At 37.5% G+C, this 26,557-nt stretch overlaps 1 protein-coding gene across 1 annotated transcript in view; it reads right to left on the bottom strand.

The window, feature by feature from the left end:
- The window catches only part of LOC122808675 (killer cell lectin-like receptor subfamily G member 1), a 629,706-nt gene that overhangs the window by 273,654 nt on the left and 329,495 nt on the right, over positions 1–26,557 (bottom strand). Inside the window, exon 4 of the mRNA XM_044079653.1 lies at positions 19,220–19,368. Within this exon, the coding sequence (XP_043935588.1) occupies positions 19,220–19,368 (149 nt within the window). The remainder of the gene's footprint in view (positions 1–19,219; positions 19,369–26,557) is intronic.

Here is a 26,557-nt window from a genome sequence, read left to right as displayed (position 1 = left end):
CCCAAACATTGACTGGGAGCACTACTCAAGCCCCAGCACCTTAGCCCAAAGATTCCTGGAAATTATAAACTCAAATGCTATGGAACAACTAGTCACCACTCCCACAAGAGGGGCAACATACTAGACCTGATCATTACCAACATGGGGACTCTATGCTCCACACCAGAAGTATATCCCTCATTGGTAAGATCAGACCATAAATTAATTTCACTGGATGTCCACATCCCGACCCCATCCCCAGCCCAGAAAACCACAGTGAAAAACTTCTCAAAAGTGAACTTCTCACATCTCAAAACCGAAGTGGAATCCTTCAAGGCCCCAGGGCCAGTGGAAACTACAGCCCAAACTGCAGAATCCTATATAAATGCATTCTACGGACATCTCCAGGAATGCATGGATCATGCTATCCCAAACAAAACCAAGACCCAATCATCCAAAGGCAGGCATCCAGCCTGGTGGACCCTGCCATAAATAAACTGTACAACAGAAGGAGGAAGCTACTACATGATAGAGCAAAATCCCTAATAGGGAAGGCATCTCTGATCAGTACTAGAAAAAAATTACGATCCCTCATAAAATCCTCCAAGGCCAGCTTCGAGAGAAAAATTGCACAGGACACCAAAGACAATCATAAGGCTTTTTTCAGTTATGTTAGAAACCTGGGATGCAACTCCCAGACTTGTTCTGAGTTGATTCTAAACGATTAAAATACACTGAACCCCCAGACATCACCAATATCCTGGCAGACAGGTTCAGTGCAAACTTCTCCACCCCCTCCTCCCCAAAAGAGCAAGTATCTATCCCGGCAGAGGGCTGCCTCCCAAACATCTCAGATGCTCAGGTGAAGGCTGCCCTCTCCAAAGCAAAAAACACTGCTTTCATGGGACCAGATGGCGTCCCAGGTTGTGTCCTACATGAACTACAAGAGGAACTAATCCCTCAAATAAAACAGCTATACAATCTCAGCCTCACTACAGGATATGTGCCCACAGAATGGCGTACAGCAACAGTGGTCCCACTCCACAAAGGTGGAGCCTCTACGGACCCTGGAAACTATCACCCCATAAGCCTGACTAGCTTAGTCTGCAAGGCTATGGAGAAGATCATCATGGAGCTCATAAACAAAGACATTGGGGACCTACAGACACTAGATCCTACCCAGTTCGGCTTTGTCAAGGGCAGATCCTGCCTTTTGAACCTGGTTGACTTCTTTGAAACAGTCACCAAAGCCATAGATGAAGGGAAGGTAGTCCACACAGCCTATCTGGACCTTGCAAAGGCATTTGACACAATACCCCACTCGGGCATCATAGATAAGCTATCCAGCTTAAATATAAACCCCTATGTCACAAGATGGGTTGCAAACTGGCTCAAAGACAGAACCCACAGTGTGAGAGTTGCTGGAGCCATGTCAGACTCGAAACTGGTCACAAGTGGCATCCCACAGGGTTCTGTCCTGGGACCACTCTTGTTTGGTATATACTTTTCCGAGGTACAGGCAAATGTGGGAGGACTATGGCTCACCAAGTTCGCAGACGACTGCAAACTGGGCGCCATAATCAACTCTCCAGCTGACACAAACATCCTTCAAAAAGGTCTCACAGCGACAGATAACTGGTACCAGTGCCATGGTTTAAAGCTAAATGCCAAAAAATGTATAGTCATACCCTTTGGCAAAAACAATGTGCCCACAAATTACCACATAGGAGGAAACCCATTAAGTACAGAGAAAGTTATTAGGGACCTGGGGACCCAAGTTGATAGCAATCTCTCCTTTGAAAACAACATTGCCAAAGTTGTTAGAAAGACCTTCTACATAGCCCACCTCATCACGAAGGGTTTCACATCTAAATCAAGAGAGGTAATCATGCCCCTTTATTCATCCCTCATCAGGCCCATCATAGAATACAATGCCCCTTTTGGGATGTTCCTTACCCGACACCTGCAGCAATTAGAAAGACCCCAAAAGTATCTCACCAAGAGGATCAAGGGTCTCAAACAGATGCCATATGCTGCTCGGTTAAAAAAACTCGAGCTCTACTCAGTTGCATACCGCCTACTACGAGGCGATCTATGCCTGACATACAAAGCTATGTCAAATCTAGAATTAATGGACATGCTCCACCTCAGTAAATCTAAATCCCTTAGAGCCACACACTCGAGGGACTTGAACCTCAGCACAGAAATAAATAGAACTTGCTGGAGGGACAGGTTCATAACCCAGAGGCTCCCTTCACTCTGGAATAGAATTCCAGTTCATGTGAGGCAGAGCACCTCACTGAATCTCTTCAAGAAGAATCTCGATAAATGGATGGGGGATCATAGGTTTGTCCCAGAGATTACTCCCGTGTCACTATTAGACAGAGGCACAGTAAACCAAACCTTAAAAAGGGCACAGTATACTCAAATCAAGGGGTGGCGTAAGCCATACAGAATTGGGCTAGGCTTATAATTGCCCCAGGGCAGATAGCCTAGTATGAACCTATGAACCTATGAACCTATGAACCTATCTTAATCTTTTTGTATATCTTGTGTCTGGAAATTTTGGGCTTTTTGCATAATAGTAACAATACACAATTTCTTTCTTATCCTCAGTAGTCCACTCTATCATCTTTATGGCTCTTCTTTGGTCAGTCAGCAGTTTTTATGATAGTCTTTGTGATTTTTGTGGACTGCTACTTCCTTCTACAACAGGGGGGGCATCCTCCCCCTGGGCCTGGCCCCATTGTAGGAATCTTTCTATGTCTTGAGGATTCTACGCTATCATTTTTTCCAGTCCTGGCACCAGTGTGCCTACCAGGATTGGGCACTTTATCCTGGGTCTTGTGCACCCAGCTATCTATTTTTTTTATTTTTCAGCCTACTTCTGTCCATGATATATTCTGTCTAAACTACAGTCTATAGATCAGTGTCATCTTGGTAAGATTTTGTGAAAAACAGGGTCCACCTCATGAAAGTACTCACCAAGACTTGAAGATTAATTCAGTTCCAGCAATACTACTCTCTTTTGCTTGTTGATTTATCATCTCTCCATTCACACCCCCATCTGGTCCTATCTGGTTAAGTTGGTGGTATCTCAGGTGAATATAAAAGATTCTACTGCACCATTAAAAGAGTAGAAGTTCTGTGATGCCCTGTCCAAATTTTGAATAGTAGTATTTTAAATAGCACTTGTAGTATCCCCAGAAACGATGCCACTAGGCTAGTGGAACCAACCCAATCAACAAAGGATAAATAAAGAATTAAATAAGTTAGTGTAAGTGTTTTCATTATGGAGTTTCTCCTTATATCTCAAAATCTCAGCCAACTCCATTCCTTATATTTCCTGAGTAAAGAACAAACAACAGAAGTTCACCTTTCCATAAATATTTAATCAAGTAAAAAATAAAACACACAGAGCTTTTGAGTTAAACTCTTTCTCAATATGATGAACCTAGGCAAAAATGCATCTCTTATATACTTAGATACACCCACTCAATTAACATACCCAAGTAACATCACTTAACAGCTTAAAGTAAAACACATTATATATAACAAGTTAAAAGCATAAAATATAATTAAATCATCTCATGCTTATTTTTTAAAATAGGTTTTATACTGTTGCTGCTATTGAGTCCTGATAAACTATCTTCCCTAAAATAATTAATCCATTTATATTCATTTAATTCTATTTTATTAATTATATCACCTCCACTATCCCTAGAGTGAATAGTCTGCAAAATTCTAAATTTAAACCCATGCTCTGTTCCATATATAGGTATATGCTTTGCTAAAGCATTGGTAGTAATATTCCTATGAATCTCAGACATATGGGAACTGATTCTTTTAGTTTCTTATTGGTCTTTCCAAACTAAAAACAATGGCATTTGACACAATTCGCAAAGTAAACCATATTTTCAGTATTGCATGTACCTACTGCTTTAAACTCAAACAGTTCCTGACTAATAGGATGCTTAAAGAATGCATTTGTGTTACTATATCTGCAATGAACACAAATGTGGCATGGGATGGTTCCAGATTTTTTCTTTGTCTTATAACTAGAGTCTACCTTCCCTTTAAATGAGGTTTGGTAACAAACCAATTTGTCCAGGGACATCTTCAGAGTGGGGCTGGTTAAATATATTAGTAGGAGTCAAGAGGGTGGGGAGGGAAAGGGTTAAATGGGGAGGGAAGTATGATTGGGAGGAAATGAGGTATGTCCAGGGAGGGGCTTCAGGGGCTTTTGCAAGTGTAAGGCAAGTTTGGGTAAGGAATCACATTTTGGTGTGAGCTTGCTAAAGCAAGGTATGCCCATGATGACCTGTAGGTATTCAGGGTGAAGAGATAGGCCTCTGGGTATTGAGTGATGATAGGTGGTTTAATATATGTAACATATGTATAGTATAATGTTTTTTTCTTTTTGGTTTAGAAGTTGGGTATGGGTAGAGGGTGTTGGTACTGGGCTTAGCCATCTAGTTTTCCCTTGCAGACCTGCCCCCCCCCAGGCTACATGCTTTCAGTAGCCTGGTTTTAGGCACAAGTCACAAGACATTTACTATTGCACTCTTCAGAGGTGATGGAAGCTTGCTCAAAGAAAAAAAAATTATAGTAATGAGAAGTGCTGTTATGCTGTTTAAATTATCGCCGCATGTCTTTGACAATGTTGTTTATTTTACCTTTTTTTCCAATTCTGGTGCTGAACATGTAGTGGGCATGTTCCCCTGTCCCCTGTATACTACATACCTGTGGTTTGTGGTAGGCTACATGTTGATGGCTATTAACAGCAGGAGTTGGGTTAAAGCTGTGGGAGACTGTTCTCAGCTTTATCTCACCTCGGGCTAAGTTTCGTTTATTCTGACAGTTAAAATGCTGCTTGCTGTGGTAATTAATATGTAGAACTGGTCCAGTGCTCCGAATTGCATGGGTTCTTTCATTAAGCTGCTCCATTTCTGGTTATAGAGGTGGTCAGTGGGGTTTTGTAATTGGAGACAGTGCTGGCTTTTCCTGGGCTGTGTGAAAAACCTGCGAGTAAGGGCACTCATGGTGCAGGTGTAGTGGTGGCCTTCACAGATATGAGTTTCAGCAGGTGGGGAAGTGTCATTGGGTGTTTTAACCCTTGTGTGTGTAATGGCACCTTCCCCCTGCCGTTTGCTGCAGTATGGCAGTCTTGACAGGTAATGAGTTACAAGTTCAGTATAAACCCAGTAACTTGCTACATGTAGCTGATGTCCTGAGTAGAGCATAGTTTCATGGACATTTAGAAGTTGTGCTGCTAAATTCGGAGATTGCATGGATAGTTTCTCAAATGCTAATTTCGAGTTATGTTAGGAATTAGCATTGAGATATTTGCTAGGTTTAAAGTCCTGTATCTACTAGAACTTCAGGTGCTAGGTGTTATTCCTTGGGCATGATGGTGCTGATCATATGTAATCATTGCTTCCTAGCTTCAGCTCTTACTTGTCACACCAAGATTTGCTGTTGTGTTTACAAGGACTGTTAATTAAAAGTGACAGAATCTCCCTTTCTACCGAGTGGTATGACAGTAGGCTAGTGCTGTGAGAGGCTTTAGCTTCATGGCATCTTCCTGAGGTTGGTTTCATTAGTGGTTTCAGGTTTTGTGGGCTTTGCTTGATGTTGTTCACTCATGGTTGTGGGGAAGGGATTAGATGCATGTGTAATGGTGGCTTGGGCCGTTCAGCTGAGAAATATGCAGTGAAGGCGGGCACAGAGAGAAGTACATTGTGGTTGCCTCTGCCCAGGTGCTGTGTGGCACCACAGAGCACTGAAGCACAGCTGTACTTTTGACTGCATTGATTGCATAGAAAGCATTCCTCTCAGCTGTCCTGTTTTTGTGTGAAGGGGACCAGAACAAACCTAAATTGTTTACTAAATTTTGCTTATGGCTTGCTGTGTCTATGTGCACATTTGAGTGTTGGTTTGTGATCATGGTTATCAAAGAGATAAATAATAGGCTATTGCCGCAGAAGCATAAAAAGAAAACTTCTAAATTTATTTAGTGCCAAGCCCACATCTACCAAGCTTAGGAGGCCTCTGGCATGCCATTTTCTGTATGACCATAGTTCTACTTTGTTCTTCTACACTGGTAAATAAATATACTGTATGAAGTGGGGGGTCGTGGGGAGCATCAGCTTCAATGTTGGTTGCTACTAATATATTACAATTGGGTACACTTTACTCTACATTTTGGATGTCTCTCAATCATTTTTGGTGATGTGATTCTTGACGGAAGCGGTAGAAGACTGCCTAGGACACACAATCCTGGGTTCAATACTTGACAGGGGTGAATATTCATTATAAAAAGTAGTTGCAACTACCATTCTTCAAACAGGAATTTCAATTGAAATGTGTTCCACAATGAGGAAAGCACACAACAGTGACAGATTTGTCCTTAAACAATGCCTACAGTTTTGTAGAGATGGTTGTCAGGGGCTTTGCAATCAGAGGTTTGTGGTTTTGGACAGGTAATTTCACTGTTGGGTAGTTTTGTGGGGGATTTCATGTGGTATTCACTGGCTTTCCTGGTATCTTCCTGGTTGGTGTCTTTTGCAGGCTTTGGTTGGGAAGAGTGGTGGTCAGCCGCTGGCGGCCTGTCTTTCCACATGTGCATTTCCGGGTGTGAGCAGTGAAGTATTTGTGGCCATTTGAACTTGGTGTGTGGATGTAGACTGGCTTGCTCTTCCTGCTCTCAATGGGGTGTATGGAGCTTGGCAGGTTCAGGGACATGTTTGAAAAGGAAAAGAAAAGGGATGCTGCCTCTAATTGTTTTTTGACGTTTCTTATGTTCAGTGCTACTCTAACAGGAAAGAAATGCAAATTGCATAGTCTTGCATCCCTGACATAAAATCTATTTTACGAGCAGTGTGAAACCTTGGAACATAGGCTATCAAGTTGTTATGACACATTCCAGGCTAGCAAGTTGTTATGATGCATTCCTGTTTGTAGTGCTGCCGTAAAGGACACACCTTTACTGGTTGTTAAAGCATTGTTGGCAAGGCATTTATACATTATCATATATCATTGCTGAAAAATTTGTAGTAAATCGGCTGAAGGTTTAGAGATACAAGTCTCTTATATTCTTCTTCTGTCTTCCTTCTTGAGACTTTGACAGGATGAGATTGTGAATTAATATACAGTACTTGTAGTAAAAGAAGCTTATAACTCTTAATTATTGTCATAGTTTGTAAAGAATAATTCACTACCTTTTCTCCAAAATCACCAGTTTTACCAGCAATTGAAGCATGATTTATCACCTATTCTCCAAAGTTACCAGTTGTGAGAGGGGTTAAGTGGGACAGAGCTACAAGGTGAGTCAAAATCAGGGATGTTCAGGAAAATCAGGGATAGTTAACAGGTATGGTTCCACGCATTGGGCAAAGCATGTCATATATTTCTTGTAATATGCCTGTTAATGTATAATGCATTTAGATTTCAGATTTGTTGGGTGGTGTTGAATGTTGTTTTAATCATGGGCCTTGGTTTTCCTATAGTTATGGGGTTGTCCAGATTTCTTGATTAAGCATATATTGGGGTTTGGCATACTGATTGAAGTGCCTGCCTTAACAAACATAAGATGCAGTTTTTTGCTCATAAGAGGGAATGGTTTAGGCTTAATAAGGTCAAGAAGCTGATGGCAACAATGAACCATATTTTACAAAGTGATCAGAATGTTTTGATCAGTGGGGAGGAATGAGTATTAAGATTAAAAAAAAAAAAAATTTCCATGGGTGCATTTTGTGGCAGAGGGCTATAGTTTATTGGTGGAGGTTTTGAGAGTATGTGAAGTGATTACACATTACTTGTTCCTATAATTTTATACTGAGGGCATTGGGGGGCAGAATGTATTCAAATGTGTTTGTATTTTAGATGATTTACATGTTCCTTTTTTTTTTTTTGTACAGATGGTGGTGTTATATTGGGAGTTCTTGATGTCAGAGTGTGATGCGTAAGGCAGTCACTGATGATCAGTGCAGAGGTCGTATTAGCTGGTGGACTGAAGGATGTGGTCTTCTTAGGTGACGGAGGTTGCTACTAAGAGGTTTTCAATTGCTGGAGCTGGAGGGAATGAGATCACAAGATGGAGGTACAGAATCTCTGGCAGAGATGGTGAAGGACACAGTTTGTATCAGCTGGTGGGCCTGAGGGAGGTCTGGACATTGGCGTAGAAGGTAGTGAGGTTGCAGGTAATGATATGATTATAGATGCTTATTTAGGCATGTAAGAGTGATATGGTTCGAGATTACGGTGGTGTCAGGTATACTTGAGGTAGATTAGAGGCATAGTGTGATAGGTGTTTAGTTAGCATTAAGGGGATTTTGGGGTAGAACCTAGGTGGGGTGGAATTAACAACAGCTGAGGTTGGGTTGGTTTTAGGATTGGCTGGTAATGAAGTTTCCGGTTCTTTTAATATGGTAAGTACACAGTTAGGCATGTCAGATTTGTGTGGAGCTTTTGGGATGCATTTACAGTTATCTATTCAGGTTACTGTGTTGGTAGAGGGACCATGATCTGGTGATAGGAAGCTGATATGGTTCATAGGGCTTGGTAGGTGTTGGTAATGCTTCATACTAGGTTAGGGTTTAGCTGGAGTAGTACAAGAACCATTTCATTTATGCTTGAGGGAATTTTGTAGGTAGCATATTGGAAATATTGTAGGTTTGAGGATGTTTTTGGATATTTTGGGAGCAGGGTGCTTTGTTTACAAGGGTGATAGAAGTTTAAGCAAGGCATGCTGTTGGAGTTTTCAGAAGTTGGCATGTTCTACTTCTTTGTGTCGTGGCTAGTGTTTTAGCCAGGAGGGACCTTAGAAGGTACTGTCAGCAAAGGTGAGGATGACTTTAGGTGCTGCGCTGTATCGGATAGTTTGAGGGATGGCCGAATGGCTCGTGGTTGATTATTGTATAAGGCTGCTGTTATGGGTTAGTTGCTTAAATGCCATGATGGCCACTTAAAACACATTTTATGTTTATAATGGGCAGTTAGTGTGATGTCAGGATTGTTACTGCACTGACATTAAAGGAATTTCATTTGGTTATTACATTTATTTGGGTGGTACAATGGGGGTGCAAGGTGGTATGAGGGTAGGCAGTCACCTCTTCATAGTTTTAGTGGATGTGGGCATAAGGTTTGGTTGTCCAGTTGGCTGGTAATGTCTTTTGAATCCTTGAGGCTTCCATTGGTGTGAGGCACAGATTATTTAGTTCACATGTAGTGGTTATGCTGGGCTATGAGTTTATGGTTTGTTACACTGGCATTAGGAAAGGGCTCAGTGGTTTGTTTTCAGTTGTTTGGGTAAATGGCTATTTTGTTAATTATTTGATAGGGCTTTAGGATGTGATGACATGGATCCAATTTAGTTGGTGGGGATGGGGTACACTGAATGATGTTTGGCCTAATGAATTAATAGTGGTTAGGTTGCTGAAAGTTTATCGTAGAAAGAGGGAACAGCCTTGTTAGGCTGGTGGGCAGAGAAGATGGACAGGCATGCCCTCTTCTGTTCTCCCTCTGGGTTTGGATGGTCATTTCAATGAACTGGGAAAGGAAAGTGAGCACTGAAGGTGGCTCGATGAATAAGCAATTGGGGGTGAGGATGCTGCTTATTTGGTTGGATTTTAATTCAATAAGTGATAAAGGAAGTGAGTAATGGGATGCTGCTTCATAAGTAAAATAAGTGCGATGTGCAATTCAATAAATAGTAAATGAAGTAAGTAGTGGGACGCTGCTTCATAAGTAAGTGAGTTTGAGGTAGGGACGCTGCTTACTGGGTCAGGATGAGCAAGGTCACACTGTCCTGATTAATATTACATGGATGCGGATGTAGGAATTCAATCAGCTATATTGTGTTTCATTTGTAAGTAGTAACTATTGGATAACAAAGTTATGTCTATAAAAGTTTAATAAAGGTCATTAAATGTCATTCGGTGTGATGTGTTTATCGACGGGGTCCAGGACAAATGAGGTTTGGTAACAAACCAACTTGTCCAGGGACATCTTCAGAGTGGGGCTAGTTAAATATATTAGTAGGAGTTAAGAGGGTGGGGGGGAGGGATGATTGGGAGGAAATGAGGTATGGGCAGGGAGGGTCTTAAGGGGCTTATGCAAGTGTAACTGGGTAAGGAATCAGATTTTCACGTGAACTTGCTACCCACCCTCCCTCCCGCTTTTGGTGGAATAGTGGGGATTGCTGTCAGATTGGGTAAGGCATAGAAGAGGGACAGGCATGCCCTCTTCTGTTCCTCCTCTGGTTTTGGATGGTCATTCCAATGAAATGGGAAAGGAAAGTGAGTTTTGATGGTGGCTTGATAAATAAGCAAGCAGCTGCTTATTTGGTTGGATGTTAATTCAATAAGTGGTAAATGAAATGAGTAATGGGACACTGCTTCATAAGTAAGTGTGAGGTACAGACGCTGCTTACTGGGTCAGGATGAGGAAGGTCATGCTGTCCTGATTAATATTACATGGATGTGGATGTTGGAATTCAATCAGCTATATTGTGTTTCATTTGTAAGTAATAACTATTGGATAATAAAGTTATGTTTATGAAAGTTTAATAAAGGTCATCAAATGTCATTCGGTGTGATGTGTTTATTGAAGGGGACCAGGACAACTATATTTTTATAACTTAAGTATTGTTTCAAATTCTTTTCTTTTTATAGACAAACCAAGGTCTTATACCTACTATCTCATTGACTTCTTGACAGGAAGTCAAGATTTCCAGTTCTTTTTAATAATCGTTTGCACTATTTTGGTGTGTCTATTGTATTTCATCATATAACTAATCCTGCCTCTATTCCTATTCTCAGTGCTAGCATTCCCCCAAGTACTACTATTTTCTCCAGACAGATATGGCTTTGCCACATCCTTTCTTAAATCTTTCACCAAACTTTTCGGTTCTTCAATGAGTGTATCACTATAACCTCTATTTATAAAGTCATTTGCCATACCTTCCATCTCTTTAACGAACATCACATTATCTGTACTTAGCCTACTTGTTCTCATGAACTGACTCTTAACAACACCTTTAAGATGTGCCTAGGGTGCATACTTTCTGAATGTACATACCTTACTGATTGTACTTGTTTCATATAAATTACAGAATTGACATCAATATCATTTTTAGAAACCGTAATGTCTAGAAAATTGATGTTATCACTTGATGATTTGACATCAAATACCAAGAAATTTGTTGAGTCCAAATAATAAATAAAAGATGTAAGCTCACCACTATGATCCTTCCATAGAAAAAATACATTGTCAAAAAAACACGTAAAAAATAACACATTCTCATTTCTATACACCCCATTTTTTTATGAAATATAAATTTTTCTTCCCATTTGGCTAGTATAAGGTTAGCATATGTATTCGTGACTGGTGTACCCATTGCTACACCTGGTCGCTGATGATAAAATTTCTTGTTGAACATGAATACATTATTATTCAAAACACAATCTAACATAGAACACAGCAGTTCAACCTTAGTTATACTATATTGACTATGTGCATTCAAAAATTCCCTTATTGCTTCATTTCCATACTCTTTGGGAATAACTGTAAATAAGGATTAATATCCATGGTTACCATAACAATATTACCACATGAGTTAGCTTTAGACCATTCATTTAAACTCGTCAAAAAATCTCTAACTACCACATTATTTTAAAATATAGGCTAATTGCTTATCTAGATATTTTAATATTGCTGTAGTCACCCATCTTTTGCCAGAAACTATGGGCCTCGTGGGTGGTTTCTTTAGGCTTTTATGGATTTTAGGGAGTCCATATATGGATGGAATTGTGGGATGAGCTAAATAGAAGTTGTACATTTCAGGTGTTATTGTGCTATCTATTAACAAATCATATAAATATCCTTTCACTTTCATTGTAAAATTGTTGGCAAAACTTCTATTAACCTTAGAGAAAGTGCTGGCATCAGATAGGAATTTTATGCATCCAACATTCATACTGATTGACATTCATTATTACTCTCATATCACCTTTGTCTGCAGGCTTAATTATATCATCATTTGAACAAAGAGAAATAAATGCTTCGCATTCAGTTCTAGTAAGATTGCAGAATTTGTTACCTTTCTGTTTGATAAAGAAAACATCATATATTTCCTTGTTCACATATATTCAAAAAGGCTTTAACTGTAGGATTATTTTCAGGAATAAAAGTACTAGCACATTTTAAAGGAGCACTATCACAGTCAAAATTGTTCTTAAACAGCAATTTTAAGTCCAAAGATCTAGCAAACAGTCGCAATTCTTTCAACAATTCATTTAGGTCCCCAGCAGCAGATTGAATAAACAAAAGCCCTTTACTTAGTAACTGCAGTTGGTACATGCCTAAGACATAATTAAATAAATTAAGTACATTATTGCACTTTATAGTCACTTCTTCATTCTCTTGGATCCTATTTCCTGGTCTAACGTGTTGTGTTGCTTTAACTGTTCATCTTCTTCCTTGGTTCTTGTCCATTTTCAGCTGTTGCTTCTCCTCGTCTTTTTCTTTTACTGCTATCAGCTGTTGTAACTGGAAACGTGTCTGTGCTAAAAAAGGGGTGTTGTTGATATTCCCTTCACTCAATTTAGATGAAACACTTGCTCCCTTTTCAGATGAAGAACTCTGAGAGCTGCTAGGTGTATTAACTTTCTCAATAGATGATCCAGTAGTCAACATTTGCCTGGGTGCATCTGTGAAGCTATCTAGCTCACAGACTGCTTCACCTTACTTTGCCTGTGTGGAAACTGAAGGCTGAACTGAATAGCAGCAACAGTATAAAACCTCCTTCAAAAGATAAGCATGATTTAATTATATTTTATGCTTTTAACTTGTTATATATAATGTGTTTATTTTAAGCTAAGTGATGTTAATTGGGTGGCTGTATCTAAGTATATCATAGATGCGTTTTTGCCTAGCTTCATCCCATTGAAAAAGAGTTTAACTCAAAAGCTCTGTGTGTTTTATTTTTTACTTGATTAAATATTTATCGAACAGTGGACATCTGTTGTTTGTTTTTATTGGTGATTTGTGTACCTTGAAGTCCTTCAGCTACCCAAAAGGATTGTTGGATTATTTAATTTTAGGAATAGCTTTGTGTGAAGTGATATGTGTGTGTGTGTGTGTGTGTGTGTGTGTGTGTGTGTGTGTGTGTGTGTGTGTGTGTGTGTGTGTGTGTGTGTGTGTACTGTAAGAAAGACCTGTATGTGTATAGTACTTCTGTTGTGAGTCTTTGTTGTAGGAGTTTCTGAACTGCTGTCTTTGACGTTAACAAATCTTCTGCCCACCCCACTGGTGCTTCATTTGCATGCTTCTGTCCTGCAATATTCCACTTTGGTTCAGTCATACAACCTCACTTCTGCTATCTTTCTGAAAATCTTCTTCCTTTAGTTGGACTGCAATGGCCTGTGACAGAGATAGGAGAAAGCATGACTTAATTTATAATCTTACCTAGGTGCCATGAATGTATAAGTTTAGGCAGAATACTAAATCCACTGTTTCAGGAAGCTTAGGTTATTTCTTTATTTTTGGGTTGGAACCCATTCCTTGTACTAGTTCTGGGAAACAAGAGTATTAAATTGTTTTTAGTAGCATATAGGCTGATGGTTACTTATAGCAAGCAGGAGGAAACAAACACTAATGAAGCATAAATGACAGTTCTACTTGTACATGCATGATGCAACCCCGCTTACTGACCATATCACATGGATGACAACAATCATGTGACAAAAGTGCATTTTTAGAAAAATCCTTCCTGTAAATTACAGTTTTTAGAGAACCATCATCCATTTTAGAAATATTCAAATCTTGGAAATTGTTAGTAGAACTACCAGTATGTACCATAAAGGCTAAATCAAATTAATTGTTGTTCAAGGCATAAATAAGGTCATTGACCTTATCAGCATACACTTGCCAAATCATCCACATTCAGGTAGCATCTTCACAGGTTGATATCAGTCAAAAATATCAGTCAAAAAGGGATTTTTGCCCTCACCATAAATATATATTTGTATTAAAAAAAAACTATAAATATACTGACATAATTGGAAGCAAAATGTGTCCCCATAACAATTTCTTTAACCTGCCAAAAGCATTCTTTGGCATAATAATTAAAAAAAAAAAATATATATATATATATATATATATATATATATATATATATATATATTTGGACTAAGAAATACAAAATGGTGTTCTTTGAAGTAAAAATAAAATGTGGAACCCCAGCTACTGAAGAATATTCATGAACTACTCTAAAGCTAACTTCTTGCTATTAAGTGATTACCTGACAAAATGTCAAGCCCAAATAAACCATGAGAACACTGCTGCCTATGCTGAACCATTCAGAGAAACTCTGTACAAGCATGTTAATAGCTGCAGAGAGGCATCTGTAGTCATCAGGAAGAAATGTCGAACTAACTCAAAAAACAAGTCACCCCGGTGGAATCACAACATCAATAGGCTGTATAACAAAAATAAGAAAATCATGGCAAAAATTAGGATTTGTAGCAGTTATCAGCATAAAAGCACTATTGTCAAATTAAACAAACAACTCAGAGGACAAATAAAGTTTACAAAGCCAAATATGAGGTAAATTTGGCCTCCCATGCCAAGGACAACCAAAAGGCATTCAGCTATGTCTGCAACCTCAAAGGCAATACACAATTGTGTACAGAACTTATTGTTAATGGAGCCACCTATACTGAGCCAGAAGATATAGCAAACAGGCTGACAAATTCAACTGCAACTTTACCCCCCTTCAATCTTCCCTCAGGAAATACAGTTGGGAGGGTGGCCTAATGGTTAAGGTATTTGCCTTACAAACACAATATGTAGGGTATGAGCCTCACAAGGGATAATTGGCTAGGCTTAAAATGGCTCGCAAGGGCAGTTAGCCTAAGACTAACCTATGAACTATCAAATATAACTTCCTCTGCTATCACTGGGGAACAGTTTTTTAATGTTCTCTCTAAGGCAGAGCACAACGTATCCGTGGTCCTAGACAATATCCCAGGATGCTTTCTAAATAGCAAGAAACATGACCTATCAGGCCTTCTAAATATGCTGTTTAACTGTAGCCTCCAAATAAGCTTTGTGCCTCATGAATGGAGAACAGTAACAGCCATCCATCTGCACAAAGGTGAGATATCTACAAACCCTGGAAACTACAGATGCAGAAGTCTCACTTGTCTCATAAGCAAAGCCATGGAAAGAATTATCATGGAAATGATCAACAATGACATAGAAAACCTCCAAACACTGAACCCAACCCAGTTTGGCTTCATCAAGGGCAGGTTATGCCTACTCAACTTGGTGGACTTCGTTGAGAAGGCCACCAAAGCAATGGAGTAGGGCAAAATGGTTCACACAGCCTACCTTGAACTTGCCAAGACATTTGACACAATACCCCACTCAGGCATTGATGACAAACTCAAGAGGTTGGGTACAAACCCTTATGTCACCCAGTGGATAGGCAGATGACTCACAGACTGGACCCAAGAAGTTATAAATGGGGTGTCCACCAATACAAATAGGCCAGTCACAAGCAGAATCCCTCAGGGATTGGAAGTGGGACCGCTCCTTTTTTGCATTTACATCTGCGAAGTCAAGGCCATTGTCAATGGCTTCTGGCTGACTAAATTTGCAGATGATTGCAAATTAGGAGCTGTCATTGAATCCCAACAAACACAAATGTTTTCCAGTAAGGGCTGACACAGACAAACAACTGTTGTCACAGCCATGGACTAAAACTAAATGTCAAGAAATGCATAATAGTATCCTTTGGGAAGTCATCCACCCCTGATAACTATCATACTGACAACACATCCCTAAGAGTTGACCTAGTAGTCAGTGACTTGGGGGACACACATAGACAGTAATCTAGCCTTTGACCATGACTTGTCTGCAGTAGTGAAGAACTCATTCTATGTTGTGCAAGTTAGAAACAAAGGTATGCTGTCTAGGTCCAAGGAAATCATTGTTCAACTGTATTTGGAATTCATCAGACCTATCATTGAGTACAGTGCCCCTTTTGATATGTACACAACTAGGGATATCCAACAATTAGAATGTCCACAGAGGTTCCTCACTAAAAGAATACAGGGTGTAAGTAACATGTCCTATGCAGACCGTCTCAAGGCCCTAGCTCTGTATTCTGTCTGTAGGCTAATGAGGGGAGATCTATGCCTGGCATACAAGGCATTATCAGACCTCACTCTAATGGACCTCCTGCATATCCCAAAACAAACATAATCAGAGATATCCATCCTAAAGACTTAAACCTTGCCTGTGATATAAATAAGACCTGTTGGACAGACAGGTATGTATTCCAGAGACTACCCCTTTACTGGAAGAGGCTCCTCCTCTATGTGAAGCAGAGTTCTCACTAACCCTATTCAAGTCTAACTTTGACAATTGGATGGGAAACAGGAAATTCATCCCTGGATTGGCACACCTATCTCTCCAGTGGACACAGGCTGCCTGTAAATGGTTCATCTTCCAAGCCCCTCCTTGTAAATGTTTCATCTCCCAAGCCACTGCTTACAATTATCAAGTGTACAAGAAAGTGTTTGAGACTTGAGATGTATGGCTAGGCTTAAAAAGGCCCTTGTGATTGTTAGCATAGTAAAAACATATGAACCTATGTACTAGCTCACAGAGCTGGACAAGAAAGTCATTAAACTCAAACGAATAAATATTGGCTTGTTCCAGCCAGTAACTTAGTGGAGCCAAGCCATCTTGATGTGGGATGATTATATAAAGAGAATTAACATTCGCTTAAGAAACTTGTTAAGAATTAACAGAGTGTCACCTGTACAACTAATAAACAATTATCGATCATGGGATGGGTAAGGCCAATGCATACACAATTGGGATAGGTTATTTTGAGCACAAGAATGGAAGTGGCAAAGCTTAAAGTGGCCAGCAAGGGCAGCTTTCCTAGTACTTACCTATGAACATCAAGGTTACATAAAAGTCAGGTTCAGTCAACCATGATGTATGATATTAGACATAAAAAAATCAGTGCCATCCTTATCCTTTGTGATGTGAGCTAATGAAGGAAATAATGGCTTTCCAACAAGTTTCTAAATAACAATATAAGAGTTCTGTAAGAAACCTCATTCCTGGAGGCTCAGTTAAGGCCTTACGTATTTAGGTAGTACACCATCAATTACCTATATCTATCTTTATATCTCTTTCTCTCTCTCTCTCTCTCTCTCTCTATATATATATATATATATAGAGAGAGAGAGAGAGAGAGAATGAGAGAAAGAAGTGTGTTTGTGTGTCTGTGAAGAAACTTCTGTCAGTGTAACCCAACCCACTGCCTAATCATAGGAAGTACTTTAAACACTAGACAGTTTTACTCTTGCTGGAATGTAATCAGCACAAACCAGTTTGGTTGAACTAAAGGACTACCCATAAGGTCCAGTCAGAACATGATCAACACAAACAGTTTGGAATTAATCAGTCTAACTTTTAAACCGCTGTTTGCACCTTGAAGTAAATGACTCCCTGTGGTCCAAGCAATAACATGTTTTCTTTTTGAAGTGTCTCCTTTAAATGCCACATACATATTTGTTGGTATATTTGACAAACTTTGAAAGAAAAAAAACATTATATACAAAACATGCGAACAAAAATATCCAGACATAGCAGTATTGTTTTAGATGAACTTGGCTACTGCCATAAAAAAACTTTGCTTCAGTAGACCAGTTTGTATATAAGATGATTGAAGAAATTTTCTTCCATCAGTTTTCGTCTGACAGCTTTGAAATGGCAGCAATTCAGTTCCATGTGTAGCGTCACACAGCTTCCATTGTACTGCAGTGAAAGAGAGAACCTTTTTGCTTGCTGAAATGGTTATGGTTATTCCTGACTTGAATTGAAACCAGACATGCATTATAGCAAACTTTGATCACCCACTACAGAGTGAGGGTGGTTCATTCATGTACAAGTGGAACTGTCACTTACGCTTTTAAAGTATTTGTTCCTCCATGGTTGCTAAAGTAACGATCACCTTATATGCTACTAAAAACAATTTCATACTCATTTCTTGTGAACTAGGAGTAGGAATGAGTTGCAACCCAAAAAGAAATAATCTAAGCTTCCTGAACCAGTGGATTTTGTATTCTGTCTAAATGAATAGGTTTATGACACTTGGGTAAGATTTCATATTAAGTCATGATTTCTCATGTCTGTCACAGGCCATTGCAGTCCAATTGAAAGATGATGATTGTCAGGAAGATAGCAGCAGTGACGGGGGTGTATGGCTGCACAAAAATGGAATATTGCAGGACTGAAGCCTGAAATTGAAGCAGCAGTGGGGTGGACAGACAATTTGATTACTTCAAAGATGGCAGTTCAGAAACTCCTACAACAAAGACAGCAGAAATGCTTACTGTACACATTCATTGAGAGAAAACAAGTCTTTCCTACAGCACAGATGGATAAACACACACACACACACACACACACACACACACACACACACACACACACACACACACACACACACACACACACACACATATCCCCTTAAAACAGGTTTTTAGTTTTACATTTTTTTCTTGTTGGGATATTTTCCTCCAGCATTATACTTACACTTATGGATTATGTTGAAAAGAAGTTATGCATGACTAGCAGGTTTATTTTTCTCCGATCCTTTCTGACCCCTCCTCTATAGCTGTTTGAAATATCAGAACTTTCTAGAGTGAGTCCCTAAACCTGGAAACTGAATGGGAGAAAAATGACCTTGCAAATTTTAAGTCTGAGATGGCCATTTCTCAGAATATTCCCATTTCTCCGAGGTATGGCAATCTCAGAGTTGGTATGTGTAAGTTCTGGTGGTGTTTAGGGATTGCCCTCCCTGCAAAAAAGTAGTTTAAATGAGAAGAGTGATCTTCAAGATTTGCCATTTTCTTGGTCTTATCAGAATTCAGCATTTTGTGTGGCAATATTTGAAGAGGGAGAAATCCCATGCCTGCTATACCTGCAGTGCTCTACATTTGTCTGATTCTAGGGACCTGGTTCCATTTTACATCCACCCCCCATCCATGCAAATGTTGTAACTGCTCTTCTAGCTGCAATCCTTTCCACTGCATATTTTTCAGTTTCCTAATATCATTCCAGAAATTCTAGTATTCTATGAAGTAATTAAAATGTATACTAGCAGGAAAGAACACGTCAGATTATTATGTAGGAATGAAAATGTCTTCCTTACCGTCACATCTTTATCAGGGTTTGTAAACAGTGATGCTCTGTGTGTGGAGCAGAACTCTTTGGAGGCATTCCAGTCTATTTTTTCCTTGAAGAACAGGTAACATTTGACATGGTATTTTATCCATGGTTCTGGACATATACGGCAGCTAACTGTAAAAAAGGTAAAATAAATTCAGAAGGACTGTTTTCTACTTTATAAGAAACATGTGAACATTAATGATGCATTCATATATTTGTGACTAAGCAACTAAAATGCCTTTATTAAATTAAAAAATATATGCACTTTTTGTAGCCATTGATTTAGATGATTCACTTTATCCTCTTTAGAAGCTCCTTACTGCTTATTTCAAGGGTTGTGCTCTGTCTAGTCAGGGCACAGAAGATGAGTTTAGTTAAAGGTGTGAAAAAACATACTGGTGTTACATGCCAAACACTACAATATTTTATAGCATTTAGTAGATTTTAAGGGTTTTCTCTATATAATGGTGATCACACCCATAGATGCAAATATTTCAGCATGGCACTATCATCTATCAAGCTGAAAACTATCACTTATGCCACACTCTTGAGGCATTAGTTAATATCTGAAAAATAAGCATTATTAATTAATATCTAAACAATATATTTTAATGCTGATTAGATATTAATTAATGTCTAAACAGTATCCTTTAATGCTGTTTCACAAGAAAGAAGTGGTAGCCATGCCTGTTTGTTTGTTTGCTCATTATTATTTACTTAAGTGACCTGCATAACTTACACTGATCCACTTGGGACCCATTTCAGGTTTATTCTCAGGTTCTTATTAGTACAATCGTGAAGTAACCTAGCTTAGATATGCAAGTACATTATATGAGACATGCTATATTATCTAATGCAATCTTCACCTCACTGTTTTTGAATGACTTTCTTAAGGTTAATCACTTTACTTGCCAGATATGAGATGACTCCTACTTTATAAACAGATTGACTAATTTATTAGAATTTATAAATTGGGGGAAAGCCTCACATTTTGCATGTCTTTTGTAGACAATCAAAATATATCCCTACTTTATGAAATGAAAACAAGAATTTATAGCCATGTTATGGACAAGTTTAAATGAACACAAGAGTGATAATAGAGTGAAACAACTACATGAAGTAACTGGATTAAAATAATGTGTTTCTGCATCCATATGAAGCAGCACTCTGTCTGATATACTGTGATGTCAAATTACTGTTAGCTTATAAATTATTTATGTCAGCATGCTATGAATTAGCAGCCATTATGTAAGAAATGTTCAAGTAAACAAGTCATTTTCAGTTATCTAAAACCTCTCAACTTGTCAAAAAAACTGTTTCAAAATGAAGGCGCCATAATCGACTCTCCAGCCGACACAAGCATCCTACAAAAGGACCTCATAGAAACAGACAAATGGTGCCAGAGCCATGGCCTCAAGCTAAACACCAAAAAGTGTGTAGTCATCCCCTTTGGGAAAAACAAAGTGCCCACAAATTACCACATAGGTGGTAATCCATTAAGTACGGAAGAAGTAATTAGGGACCTGGGGACCCAAGTTGATAGCTATCTCTCATTTGAAAACCACATGGCCAAAGTGATTAGAAAAACATTTTATATAGCCCACCTAATCATGAAGGGATTCACATCTAGATCAGGGGAGGTCATCGTGCCTCTTTACTCATCCCTCATCAGGCCCATAATTGAGTACAATGCCCCTTTTGGGATGTACCTTACCAGAAACCTGCAGCAAGTGGAAAGACCCCAAAAGTACCTCACCAAGAGGATCAAAGGGCTCAAACAGATGCCATATGCTGCCCAGTTAAAGAAACTCCAGCTCTACTCAGTGGCATACTGCCTGCTCAGAGGCGATCTGTGCCTGACGTATAAAGCCATGTCCAACCCAGAATTAATGGACATGCTGCCCCTCAGAAAATCCAAATCCCATTGAGCCACGCCCTCGAGAGACTTCAACCTCAGCACTGAAATAAATAGGACATGCTGGAGGGACAGATTCATAACCCAGAGGCTCCCTTCACTCTGGAATAAAATCCCAGTCCAGGTTAGGCAGATTCCCTCATTGACTCTCTTCAAGAGGAATCTTGATGAGTGGATGGGAGATCATAGGTTTACCCCAGGAATCACTTCTGTGTCACTGTTAGACAGAGGCACAGTACACTAACCTCGAAAAAGGGCATAGCAAAATTCATTTAAAATGGGTGGCGAAAGCCAAACACACTCTGGCTAGGCTTATAAATGCCCTAGGGCAGATAGCCTAGTATGAACCTATGAACCTATGAAATAATCTAAGCTTCCTGAACCAGTGGATTTTCTATTCTGTCTAAATCCCCTTGAAACAGGTTTTTAGTTTTACATTTTTTTCTTGTTGGGATATTTTCCTCCAGCATTATACTTACACTTATGGATTATACTGAAAAGAAGTTATGCATGACTAGCAGGTTTATTGTTCTCCTATTCTTTCTGACCCCTCCTCTATAGCTTTTTGAAATATCAGGACTTTCTAGAGTGAGTCCCTAAACCTGGAAACTGAATGGGAGAAAAATGACCTTACAAATTTTAAGTCGGAGATGGCCATTTCCCAGAATATTCCCATTTCTCTGAAGTATGGCAATCTCAGAGTTGGTATGTGTAAGTTCTGGTGTTGCTACAAACTCTCCAACTGCATATTTTGTCAGCATTTTGCGGGGCAATATTTCAATAGGGAGAAATCCCATGCCTGCTATACCTGCAGTGCTCTATTTTTGCCTGATTCTAGGGACCTGGTTTCATTTTACATCCAGGCCCCATCCATGCAAAAGTTGTTTAACTGCTCTTTCTAGCTACAAACTCTCCAACTGCATATTTTTCAGTTTCTTATTATCATTCCAGAAATTCTACTATTCTATGAAGTAATTAAAATGTATACCAGAGGGAAAGAACAAATCAAATTATTTTGTAGGAATGAAAATGTCTTCCTTACCATCAAATCTTTATCAGGGTTTGTAAACAGCGATGCTCTCTGGGTGGAGCAGAACTCTTTGGAGGCATTCCAGTCTCTTTCTTCCTTGGACAATAGGTAACATTTGCCATGGTATCTTACCCACAGTTCTGGACATATATGGCAGCTAACTGTAAAAAAGGTAAAATAAATTTAGATGCACTATTTCCTACTTTATAAGGAACAGCTGAACGTTAATGATACATTCATATATTTATGACTACTTGAGCAACTAAAATGCCTTTATTAATTTAAAAAATATATGCACTTTTTGTAGCCATTGATTTAGATGATTCACTCAACAGATTATTTATCCTCTGGAGAAGCTCCTTACTGCTTATTTCAAGGGCTATGCTATGTCTAGTCAGGGCACAGACGATGAGCTTAGTTAAAGGTGTGAAAAAGACATAATGGTGTTACATGCCAAAACACTACAGTATTTTATAGAATTTAGTAGATTTTAAGGGTTTTCTCTATATAACGGTGACCAATGATGCAAATATTTCAACATGGCATTATCATCTGTCAAGCTGAAAACTATCATTTAAGCCACACTTTTTTTTTTTTTTTTTTGAAAACAGATTTATTGAATTTTCAATAAAAGAACTAAATACAAAAGATGTTCAAGTATATTCAATACAAAAGTTAAACAATTTATAACTAACAAAGGAACATAACTATTTACAATGACATTCACATGAATATCAGATTTTAATAAATATGTTCTTCGCAATTAACATTTTTCTAGCAAATCAAATAATTTTTCCGCATATTGATTTTGTTTATATTTCTATTAGTTCTTGACTTGATGGTCAGAAGTTCTAGATTGCAGACTTCAGTGAGAAGCATTTTAAATTCTCGAAATGATGGGGAGAATCAGATTTCCAATTTATTATTTTCCTTGCTACTGTCACTACTGTCCATATTATTGGATATTTTATTTTATTAGCACTTTGATGCATTGGAGTGTAAGACTTGGTTATCATGAAATTATCTGTAAACAAGCCTTGTAAAAACAATTTATATCTTCCCAATATTTTGTTAATAGTATGCAATTGTAGAACATATGATACCAATCAGCTTTCAATATCTTTTTGCATCTCCAACACATATTTATGTTCTTGTTGAATTTTTAATATGTGGTATAATGAAGGATCTGTGCATAAATTTCCAAGTGTAAATTCTCCACTTTAAGGAACATGTAGTTTTATAGGCTGATTCTAAAATATTAAGTTTATATAGATCATTGGGCTACTGTGGTGGTGCTGCTGAAGTAGCATTGTCGCCTTACAGAAAGATGTCCTGTTCGATTCTCAGCTAAAGCATCTTCTGTGTGGAGACATGCGTGAATGGGCAAACCTTCGTTGAAGGTTGTGCGTCAGAGCTGGCAAGTCGGTACGTAAAAATCTACTGCCAATCATTAGCGGACCGGAGTTCCGCTGTGGCAACCCCTAACTGAGAAAAGCCAAAAGATACAACAAATAGATCATTGGGAAGATGAGAATTAATTGTATTAAAGTAGTCCCAGTATTTTCCAGGATGTTGACTTGTTTCATCTCTTAATATTTTATAAATATGTGATAGTGTAATATTAGCAATATTTGCATTTTGAGTGCTTATAGTTAGAAATTATATTATTTTTGGTATAGATTGTATTAAATCTCGGGGCATTAAGTCTAGAACATTTGATAAATATTGTCTACATTCTTGTAAATTTAACCAATATAGGCTTTCTATTTTAAATTCAATTTTTAGGTCCTCTAAAGAATAATTTTGTCCTTTCTCATTAATTGGGACCAATAAGTTAAACCTTTCTCTTTGAAAATTAACATTTTTGTGAGGTCTGTTGAGAGCATAAGGCCTTGAGTGAAGGATATTGGGTAGAGAAAAAAGAACCATACTTTATAATTTGTAAACTTAAAGATGTAATTTCTAAATGTTTTTAAAAGGGTTAGCATATAGTTAGATTTATATGATTTAACTGATTGTGTTACAAAGAAATCTTTTATCAACCATAAGATAGAATTCTTTATTATTAATGGGGTTTTTTTTTGATTTTTTAGTGTAATAGTAGAATCTCAACATAGTAAAGTTAAGTATAAATTCCATTTTGAAGAAAAGTTATTGTTAATTAAGAGAGAAATAGATTTAATAATCGAGGACATTGTGTATAATTCCAAATTTGGAAAACTTATACCTCCATTTGTCCAATCATACATGTTATACTTTAAAGTGATTCTGGGCTTATTAGGATGCCAAAAGAATTTTATCATTAATGTATTGAACATTTTGATTATAGTTTTAGAAGGGAGTAATGACAACAATTGAATTATGTAAAGTATTTTAGGGAGGATAATCATTTTGATGATTGACAGTCTTTCTTCCATAGTAAATAGTAGTCTATTCCATTTATTTATATAATCTTCTATTTTAGTTAGACAGTTATTATAGTTTAATTGAGCAATATCTTTGATATTGTTTGTAATTACTATTCCTAAATATGTTATTTGATTATTCTGAGGGATATATTTTTTATGTTTCTGAGGAATTGCAATTCCTTTTATATTACCAAGAAGTATTTGGGTTTTATTATTGTTAAAAGTTAAACCAGCTATTTTTTTTGAAACTTAATATTGTCAAATACTGCTGGGATAGATTTGTTATTTTCTTCCAAAGTTATTAAAATGACATCAGCAAATAATTGCAGTTTAGGAGAAGTAACAGCATTTAACTTGAAACCTTCAATTCTTTCATCTTCCCTTACTAAGTTGGCCCATGGTTCAATAATTAATGTAAATAGTAGTGGTGACAGGGGACATCCTTGTTTAGTTCCCTTTATAATGGGTATTTTCTTAGAAATAGTAGTACCAATTTTAATATAGGCTTGACTATCTTTATATAAATTGAATATAAGGTTTATAAAATTATTCGAGAAGTTCACCTCTTTTAAAAGTATGAATAAGTAATCCCAGTTAACTGAATCAAAAGCACAGTTTATATCTAAGCTTATTAGAGTTAAGTTTCTATTTAATGTTTTTGCAGCATCTATCAGGGTAATTGTTCTTTTAATGTTATTGTATTTCTATTTACAATAAAACCAGTTTGGTCTTCATTAACTAATGATGGTAAAACATTCTTAATCCTTTCTGCATATATAAACATGAACATTTTGTAATCAACATTTAATAAAGAGATTGGTCTATATAAAGAGCATTTGGTGGGATCTTTATTTGTTTTATTTATTGGGGAAATAAATGTATATTTCCATGATGGGGATAATTGTATTATTTTAGGATATATTAAAAACTTTGTGTAATAAATTTAGTGCAGATTCTGGAAGAATTTTATATATTTCTGGTATAATACCATCATTCCCAGGTGCTTTGTTTGATTTAAGTTTTATCTGATTTTGCACGCCTTTGAGCGATATTGGTTTATCTATATTAATGGATTGTTCATGTGATAGTCCATTTTTAATGTATTTAGTTATGAAAGACTTGACATAGTCTTTAGGGTCTACATGTTGTGATTTCTGATTAATTTTATGAAAAAAATCTTTGAATTCAGATAAGATATTTTGTAAGCCTGAAACTAATCTTCACTTTTTTGGAGAATAAATCTCTTTGATGTAGTTGAATTTTTTAAGTCTTTTGGTTTTGTTTGTTAAGATATTTAGAGATCTAGGATTAGTTGAAAAGTTTATAAATTTAAATTTCTCTATATTAATCTTTGTTTTGTGATTTAAAATCTCTAAATATTTATTATTTAGTTTTATTCTTTTTTCTTTATTTTTTCCTTCATTATTTCTCTCAGTGTTAAGTTTTAACTTGTCCAGTTTACTTTGTATATCTAATAAATCTTTATCCCAGGATTTTCTTTTATTGTTATACCATGTAAGTACTTTTCCATATAAATAAGCTTTTAAAGCATCCCATGTGTATATTTCTGAAGTTTCTCCAGTATTATTTAGTGTAATAAAGTCTTGTATCTTTAATAATAGAAATTCCTTAAATTCTTTCATTTTTGTTATGTATGCTGGTATTCTTCTAATTATAATATCGTGTATTGTCTTAGTAGTTCAAAGGTTATCGAGTTGTGATCTGACATGGGACATGAAATGACCTTTACTTTTATAAGATCATCTGTTAACTCATTTGAGATCAAAACTCTGTCAATTCTTGAATTTGTTTTGTGTCTATGAGAATAATGGGCTCTTGCTATGTGCTTCAATCTTACAAACATACATCACAAAAACTTTATGTTGAAATGAGACTGCCGCATAAATTACCATCCATGAATTGACCATGACAGAACTGCAGATCAGCTGCACTCCAATCCCACAAAAG

The sequence above is a fragment of the Protopterus annectens genome, chromosome 8.part0 (genome assembly GCF_019279795.1).
Source record: "Protopterus annectens isolate FY-2018-M chromosome 8.part0, PAN1.0, whole genome shotgun sequence".
NCBI lineage: Eukaryota > Metazoa > Chordata > Ceratodontiformes > Protopteridae > Protopterus > Protopterus annectens.
The sequence above is the reverse complement of the archived record's forward strand: the minus strand, read 5'-3'. Positions and strand labels throughout refer to the sequence as shown.